This window comes from Cebus imitator, unplaced genomic scaffold (genome assembly GCF_001604975.1).
Source record: "Cebus imitator isolate Cc_AM_T3 unplaced genomic scaffold, Cebus_imitator-1.0 Scaffold979, whole genome shotgun sequence".
In the NCBI taxonomy this organism is placed as follows: Eukaryota; Metazoa; Chordata; class Mammalia; order Primates; family Cebidae; genus Cebus; species Cebus imitator.
This window is the reverse complement of record NW_016108294.1, coordinates 10,694-19,464: the sequence shown is the minus strand read 5'-3', so window position 1 is coordinate 19,464 and position 8,771 is coordinate 10,694. Positions and strand designations below refer to the sequence as shown.

At 51.3% G+C, this 8,771-nt stretch overlaps 1 protein-coding gene across 4 annotated transcripts in view; it reads left to right on the top strand.

The window, feature by feature from the left end:
- The window catches only part of PRODH2 (proline dehydrogenase 2), a 12,605-nt gene extending 4,589 nt beyond the window's left edge, over positions 1 to 8,016 (top strand). Inside the window, exons 5-11 of one of the 4 annotated variants that reach the window (XM_037735814.1) lie at positions 543 to 602; positions 1,715 to 1,795; positions 1,879 to 2,034; positions 2,113 to 2,279; positions 3,576 to 3,686; positions 4,908 to 4,993; positions 7,783 to 8,016. In XM_037735814.1, the coding sequence (XP_037591742.1) occupies positions 543 to 602; positions 1,715 to 1,795; positions 1,879 to 2,034; positions 2,113 to 2,279; positions 3,576 to 3,686; positions 4,908 to 4,993; positions 7,783 to 7,967 (846 nt within the window). In that variant the 3' untranslated portion in view covers positions 7,968 to 8,016. The remainder of the gene's footprint in view (positions 1 to 542; positions 603 to 1,714; positions 1,796 to 1,878; positions 2,035 to 2,112; positions 2,280 to 3,575; positions 3,687 to 4,907; positions 4,994 to 7,782) is intronic. The other 3 variants (XM_017521207.2, XM_037735815.1, XM_017521208.2) reach the window with 3 other exon arrangements.
- Positions 8,017 to 8,771: the final 755 nt, after the last annotated feature.

Here is an 8,771-nt window from a genome sequence, read left to right as displayed (position 1 = left end):
AAAAAAAAAAAAAAAAAAAAAAAAAAAAGAAGGGAGGGAGAGGGAGGGAGGGAAATGATTAAAGAAAGAAAGATCCAGGCTCTGGAAAGGCTGAAGTTCAAACCTCAGTTCTGCCCTGAGTTAGCTGTGTGACTTTCAACCAGTGACTTCACCGCTCTGTGCCTCACTTGCCCCATCTAGAGAATGGGGGATAATAACAGCTGCTACATCGGAAGGTGGTAAAGATTAAACGAGTTAAGTGTTTGGTGGCCGTCTGAAATAGCTCCCTGAGGGCCTGAGACTATGCCCCAAGTCAAGGGGGAGACAGTCCTCTGACGGGGGAAGAGGTAACCAGGCTGCTGTCCCCAGCTCTTCCCTGCCCCAGAAGGAAGCATTCTCCCCCTCAATGGGGAGGGTTGCAGCTTCCAGCCCAACCTGACTCCAGGTGGGGTTCCTTGAGCAAGCCTACACCTGCGTCATCCGTATTGACCCTGTTGGATGTAATGAAGCTTTCAGCCCCACCTGTTCCTCTTTCTTCCATTTCCCAATTTCTTTGAACCCAGCCAGACTCCCTGGCGTCACCAGCAGCTCACATTGAACCGATGAATCCGCATAACAAGACTGTGAGTTAGAAACGGTTCTTATTTCCCCATTACAAGTGTATCCACTCCCGAAGTGCTTGCTGAACATCTATGTTGCTCCAGATACGGCGCTAGGGGCCAAGGAGGCATGAAGGCAAAATCCCTGACCTCGAGGCACGCACGTGCTAGTTAGGGGCAAGAGACAGTAATTAAGATCAAAGTCAGAATCCCAGCACTTCGGGAGGCTGAAGTGGAAGGATCGCTTGAGCTCAGGAGTTTGAGACCAGCTTGGGCAACATAGGGAGTCCCTGACTCTACAATAGCAAAAAATTAGCCAGGCATGGTGCTGGGTGCCTGTGGTCCTAGGTACTTGGCAGGCTGAAGCAGGAGAACTGCTTGAGTTGGAGAGGTGGAGACTGCACTAAGCCACGATCATGCCACTGCATTCCAGCTTGGGAACACAGCAAAATTCTGTCTCAAAAAAAAAAAAAAAAGTCAGCATGTAACAAGGAAAAATAAGGCTGAGGAATAGGAAAAGAAGTTGCCAATGTATGGCAGGGAAAACCATGCTGAGAAAGTGACATTAGAACAAAGACTTGAAGAAGTGGGAGCAGATGAAGGCCTGGAGGTGGTAAGGTACGTGTTGTGTTCAAAGAGTAGAAGGGAGGGCTGAGCATGGTGGCTTGTGCTTGTAATCCCACCACTTTGGGAGGCTGAGGTGGGCAGATCATTTGAGGTCAAGAGTTCGAGACCAGCCTGGTCAACATGGTGAAACTCCGTCTCTACTAAAAACACAAAAATTAGCCTGGTGTGGCGGCGTGAGCCTGTAATCCTAGTTACTCAGAAGGCTGAGGCAGGAGAATTGCTTGCGCCCAGGGGGCGGAGGTTGCAGTGAGACGAGATCACACCACTGCACTCCAGCTTGGGCCACAGAGCAAGACTCTGTATCAAAAAGAAAAGCAAAAAACAAAAAACTGAGGCCCAGAAAGATTATACAGCTTGCCCAAGGTCACACAATAGTGTGGCGGAGCCTGGATTCAAACCCTGATTCTGGGCTCATAACCACCTCAATAAATAGTACCTATCTGATATTCTTCATTTTCAAATGTCTAGCAACTTCTAAGCTTCTTCCTACTTCCCCTGCTGCCCCCTAGAGCCTCCAAGTCTCCTGTCTCAATGCGGAGCAGAACCAGCACCTCCAGGCCTCCCTCAGCCGCTTGCACCGGGTGGCACAGGTAACCCCTCCTGCCAGGGTCTGGCTCCAGTGCCCCTGCTGGATGCCCAGGAGGGCGCTGACCACTGTCTCTGTCGCCCTCAGCATGCCCGGGCCCGGCACGTGCGGCTCCTGGTGGATGCGGAGTACACCTCACTGAACCCCGCGCTCTCACTGTTTGTGGCTGCCCTGGCCGTGCGCTGGAACAGCCCGGGGGAAGGCGGGCCCTGGGTGTGGAACACCTACCAGGCCTATCTAAAGGTGTGTGGCGTGTTCCGGGAGGTGCAGGCTGGGGTCCCCACACCCCGACCTACCAGAACCTGCCCGCGTGCCCTGCAGGACACACTTGAGCGGCTAGAGCGGGACACAGAGGCGGCGCACAGGGCTGGCCTGGCCTTTGGAGTGAAGCTGGTACGGGGTGCGTATCTGGAAAAGGAGAGAGCAGTGGCCCGGCTCCAAGGGACCGAAGACCCCACTCAGCTTGACTATGAGGCCACCAGTCGGAGGTAGGCCTGGGCCAGCTGGCCTCTGCAGGAAACAATAACACCTGGTGGCCGGGTGCAGTGGCTCGTACCTGTAATCCCAGCACTTTGGGAGGCTGAGGTTGGAGATTCACTTGAGAACAGGAGTTGGAGACCAGCTTGGGCAACATAGGGAGACCGCATCTCTAAACAAATGTTAAAAATGTCACATGGCAGTATGTGCCTGTAGTCCCAGCTACTTAGGAGGCTGAAGTGGGAGGATCACTTGAGGCCAGGAATTCAAGGCTGCAGTGAGCCATGACTGCACCAGTGCACTCCACCCTGGGCGACAGAGCGAGACTCTGTCTCAAAACAAACAAGCAAAAAAACGAAAAGAAATCCTTACAGTGGCCTCTAAGCCACACATGCTCTGGTCTGTCACTTCCGTAACTTCCCTCACTCTCTTCCTCTCCCTCCCTCCACTGCAGACACTCTGGCCTCCTTGATGATCCCCAGGGCCTTGGCTTTTCCTGTTCCCACTACCTGGGACATTGCCCCTGCAGACAGTAGCATGGCCCCATCCTTCACCTCCTTAGATCTTTACTTCCTGGTACCTTCTCTGGGGGCCACAGGGACTCACACAGGTTACAGAGCAGGTGGCCTAGCCATGCTTGAGGGCTCCAGGGCACATTTGTGTCCCATCGGCTTAACTGGCACCAAGCCAGGCACAGTGGTGTGTGCCTGTCACCCTAGCTACTTGGGAGGCTGAGGTGGGAAGACTGACCCCAGGAGTTTGAGCCCAATCTGGGCAACATAGCGAGACCCTGCCTGTAAAAACATTAAAAATAAAAAATTATGGGCCGGGCATGGTGTCTCACACTTGTAATCCCAGCACTTTGGGAGGCTGAGGCAGGCAGATCGCCTGAGGTCAGGGGTTCGAGACCAGCTTGGCTAACATGGTGAAACCCTGTCTCTACTAAATATACAAAAATTAGCTGGGCACGGTAGCACATGCCTGTAATCCCAGCTGCTCGGGTGGCTGAGGCAGGAGAATTGCTTGAACCCAGGGGGCAGAGGCTGCAGTGAGCTGAGATCACCACTGCACTCCAGCTTAGGTAAAGAGTGAGACTCTGTCTCAAAAACAAACCAACCAACAAATCCCCCCAAAAAAACCCAAAAGATGAAAGTGGCTCAGAGAATCGTTGTTTGTCCCTTGCAGCTGGTGAGGATAGAACTGGGTACTGGTTCCAGAGATCCCTCACTTAGGAGCACCCCACCCCCAATCCCTGGGGCCTGACCCTCGCTCACCAGGTGAGCTGAACAGAGTATATCTTCCTTCAGTTACAGCCGCTGCCTGGAACTGATGCTGACGCACGTGGCCCGCCATAGCCCCATGTGCCACCTCATGGTGGCTTCCCACAATGAGGAATCTGTCCGCCAAGCGACCAAGTGGTATGAGATGGAGGGATGGGCGGGAAATAGGTGCCCACAAAAGGGCCCTCCCTTTCTCTCCCTTTGTTGAACGCCAGAGATGGACAGAAGTGTTCTGCAGAATATTTAAAAAATATTTATAGCCAGGCGCGGTTGGCACACGCCTATAATCCCAATACTTTGGGAGGCTGACGTGGAGGATTGTTTGAGACTGGCCTGGGCAACATAGCAAGACCCCATTTTTTTACTAGCATCTTTAAATCTAATCAGATTAGAGCAAGACCCCATTTCTACAACAAATTTCTTTTTTATTTATTTTTTTTAAGACGGGGTTTCACCATGTTGGTCAGGCTGGTCTTGAACTCCCGACCTCAGGTGATCTGCCCGTCTTGGCCTCCAAAGTGCTTGGATTACAGGCATGAGCCACTACACCCAGCTCCACAACAAATTTAAAAAAACAGCTGGGTGCGGCGGCACACACCTGTAGTCCCAGCTATTTGGGAGGCTGAGGTGGAAGGATCGCTTGAGCCCAGGAGGTTGAGGCTGCAGTGAGCGGTGCTTGAGCCACTGCACTCCAGCCTGGGTAACAAAGCAAGACCCTATCTCTTAAACAAAAAACACATTAACCCCTGCTATACCTGTAGGTCCTTATAGGTCCCAGATGGACAAAAAACATTGTCCCTTATTTGCTAGGGCATGAGGAGTTCTGAGGGCTCCAGGAAAGTGGCTGGGAGTCAGTGCGGGGGGGGGAGGGGAGGAAGGGTGCTTCAAGGAATGCAAAGGACTCGGTATTATTTGTCATTGAGTTTGGAAACATGTCAATATTTGAATTATTGTGCTGAGCGCAGTGGTTCACCCCTGTAATCCCAGCACTTTGGGAGGCTGAAGCTGGTGGATCACCTGAGGTCAGGAGTTCGAGACCAGCCTGACCAACATGGCAAAACCCCATCACTACTAAAAATACAAAAATTAGCCGGGCATGGTGATGGGTGCCTGTAATCCCAGCTACTCACGGGGTTGAGGCAGGAGAATTGCTTGAACCAAGGAGGTGGTGGTTGTAGTGAGCCAAAAACCCACCCACGCACACCAACCAGGGCAAAAAATTGAGTATTTGTGTTAAAAAAAAAAAAAAAAAAAAATTTTTTTTTTAAATTAGTGGAGCCACCATATGGGTGCATAGTGGCTGACTTTAAGCTCTAGATGCAGCCACGGTCTGGACTGATGATGTGGCCTTTTCTATAGCATGTGGGAGCTGGGCATTCCTCTGGATGGGCCTGTCTGTTTCGGACAACTTCTGGGCATGTGTGACCACGTCTCTCTGGCACTAGGTATGTGAATGGCTCCCCCACCCCCACCAAGCCCCAGGTGTCACTACCTCCCAGCCAGAGCCCTTCTTCTATTCCCAACCAATGGCCAGCCTCCAGATCCTTCAAGAGAGATCTGTCATTCCAATGTCTGCGAGCCTTCCAAGGCTGTGTCTCTGTGTCTGCTGTCTGCCATTTCTGCTAATTCTTAATCATGATGTAGTATTTCTTGTGTGTCTTGTTATCTTTGCTCTGCTGCTCCTCAGGGCCTGACACTAGATAACGTTTCCTTCTGCCAGGTGCTAAGGAGAATGAAATAACTTTATCCTAAATTCACAGCTTGAGGTTTCTTGAGACACCCCACTGGTGCAAATTTGAGCTGCAAATACATAAAGAGGTTAACCCATAGCCCCAACTTCCCAGAAGTAGATTTATTTGTTTTCTTCCTTGACCTGTTTATGGCTGAGACAATTCCTTGGGACTGGGGGAAGGTCAGAGGGTTGACTTTCTATAACTCTTACTCTGAGGGTGTAGCTTTTCTGGGTTCCAGCTTAATTTGGAGAAGTTCTCCCTTACACCTCTCACCTCAGTTAGGCTTGAAGTCTAACTCAGCTGTACCCCTACAACTCTGTGAAGCCATCAGATAGCAGCTTGGTTTTGCCTTCAGGGCAGGAGTGGTTTACTGGTTGTCCCTTCTCTCTCTGGGTTCTAATTCTCTCTTATTTATTTATTTATTCATTTATTTAGAGATGGAGTCTTGCTCTGTCACCTAGGCAGGAGTCTAGTGGTGCCATCTCGGCTGACTGCAACCTCCACCTCCCAGATTCAGGCAATTCTCCTGCCTCAGCCTGCCAAGTAGCTGGGATTACAGGCACCTGCCACCACACCCGGTTAATTTTGTATTTTTAGTAGAGATGGGATTTCGCCATGTTGGCCAGGCTGATCTCAAACTCCTGACCTCAGCTGATCCGCCTGCTTTGGCCTCCCAAAGTACTGGGATTACGGGCGTGAGACACCATGCCCAGCCTTACTTTCTTTTAATTGTTAGATTGGTAAATTTCTTACTCTCTTGGCAGCATTCTAATAACTAAGTTTTTTTTAAATGCAGGCCAGATGCAGTGGCTCACACCTGTAATCCCAGCATTTTGGGAAGCTGAGGCAGGAGGATCACTTGAGCCCAGGAGTTTGAGACCAGCCAGGGCAAGATAGTGAGAGGCCCCCGCACCTCTACAAATAATAAAAACAATTAGCTGGGGCAGGGCGTGGTGGCTCACTGCAATCCCAGCACTTTGGGAGGCCAAGGTGGGTGGATCACTTGAGGTCAGGAGTTCAAGACCAGCCTGGCCAACATGGTAAAACCCATCTCTACTACTAAAAATACAAAAAGTGGCCATGCGTGATGGTGCATGCCTATAATCCCAGCTACTTGGGAGGCCGAGGCAGAAGAAACACTTAAACCCAAGAGGCAGAGGTTGTAGGGAACTGAGATTGTGCCACTCTACTCCAGCCTGGACAACAGAGCAAGACTCTGTCTCAAAAACAAAATAAATAGGCCAGGCTCAGTGGTTCATGCCTGTAATCCTAGCACTTTGGGAGGCCGAGCCGGGTGGATCACCTGAGGTCAGGAGTTTGAGACCAGCCTGGCCAACATGGGGAAACCCCATCTCTACTAAAAATACAAAAATTAGTCGGCATGGTGGTGCACGCCTGTGGAGGCTGAGGCAAGAGAACCACTTGAACCTGGGAGGTGGAGGTTGCAGTGGGCCAAGATCTCGACACTGCACTCCAGCCTGGGTGACAGAGCGAGACTCCATAAAAAATAAATAAATAAATAAATAAAATAAGAATAAAATAAGCTGGGTGTGGTGGTGTATGCCTGTGGTCCCAGCTATTCAGGAGGCTGAGGTGGAGGACTGCTTGGGCCTGGGAGGTCAAGGCAGCAGTGAGTCATGATAACAACACTGCACTCCAGCCTGGGCCACAGAGCAAGACTATGTCTCAGAAAAAAAAGTTTGCTCCAGGACTTGCTTTCAGCTTTTTCAGTTAGGAATTTTATCCAACTCAGTTAATCTGCCATGTTCTCAGAAACAGAAATCTCTGTTCCAGGTGGGGACTGGGGAGTCTCTCCCCAACCCAAGCCCATACCCTGTCAACACTCCAGGCTGGGCGAGGTGGCTCACACCTGTAATCCCAGCACTTTGTGAGGCCAAAGCAGGATTACTTGAGGTCAGGAGTTCGAGATCAGTCTGGCCAACATGGTGAAACCCCATCTCTACTAAAAAATACAAAAAATAGCAGGGTGTCGTGGTGAGCTCCTGTAATCCCAGCCACTCTGGAGGCTGAGGCACGAGAATTGCTTGAACCCGGGAGGTGGAGATTGTAGTGAGCCAAGATCGCGCCATTGTACCCCAGCCTGGGGAACAGAGTGAGACTCTGTCTCAGAAAAACACCAAAAACCGTGGCCGGGTGCGGTGGCTCACACCTGATATCCCAGCACTTTAGGAGGCCGAGGCAGGCGGATCACAAGGTCAGGAGTTGGAGACCAGCCTGACCAAAGTGGTGAAACCCCGTCTCTACTAAAAATACAAAAGTTAGCTGGGTGTGGTGTGGCACGCCTGTAATCCCAGCTACTCAGGAGTCTGAGGCAGAAGAATCATTTAAACCCAGGAGGTGGAGTTTGCAGTTAGCCGAGATCACGCTATTGCACTCTAGCCTGGGTAACAGAGCGAGACTCCGTCTCAAAAAAAAAAAGAAAAGAGAAAAGAAAAAGAAAAACACCAAAAAATAAAAAACAAAACCCACTCTCCCTGCAGGGCAGGCCGGCTACGCAGTGTATAAATCCATCCCCTATGGCTCCTTGGAGGAGGTGATCCCCTACCTGATCCGGAGGGCCCAGGAAAACCGGAGTGTGCTTCAGGGTGCCCGCAGGGAACAGGAGCTGCTCGCCCAAGAACTGTGGCGACGGCTGCTGCCTGGATGCCGGAGGGCACCCCACTAGCACCCCTGAGGGGATCATGTGGTCAATAAAGGTTCTTAGGCACTGCCTAGGCTGCTGTCCTGCACTGAGGCCGCCTCCTTGGGGAAGGGCTCATCTTGACCTCAGCCAGCCCATGCTAGGGGTTTTGTAGTACAAGAGAGATCATTAGGCTGGGCATGGTGGCTCATGCCTAGAATCCCAGCACTTCGGGAGGCCAAGGTGGGAGGCTTGCTTCAGTCCAGGAGTTCAAGACCAGCTTGGGCAACACAGCAAGATTCTTTGTCTACAAAAAATTAAGTCATTATTGTGTGGTGGTGCATGCCTGTGGTCCCAGCTACCGAAGGCTGAGGCGGGAGGGTCACTTGAGCCCAGGGGTTTGAGGCTGCAGTGACCTATGACTGCACCACTGCTCTCCAGCCTGGGTGACAGAAAGAGGTTGTTTTTTTTTAATTGAGCATAGCCAGGGCATTGATGGAGGACTAAGGAAGCCTCTCCCACCTCTGAGGCAGCCTGTCTGTCCTAAGTCAAGTCTGGCGAGCGACTGACACACAACTTTCTTCATCCCAGGGGATGCCTAAATTAGGAAGGGCGCACATGGGGAGCAGAGACCAAGGCACTGAAGTCAAGGGGCCAGGTACAGGCCATGTGGCCAGGGAGGGACAGAAGAAAGAGCCACGCCACTCTCTCAGTTAGTAAGCACTGAATGAAACTAGGCACAGTGGCTCATGGCTATACTCCCAGAACTTTGGGAGACCAAGGTGGGTGGATTGCTTGAGGTCAGGAGGTTGAGACCAGCCTGGGCAACATAATGACACTTCATCTCTT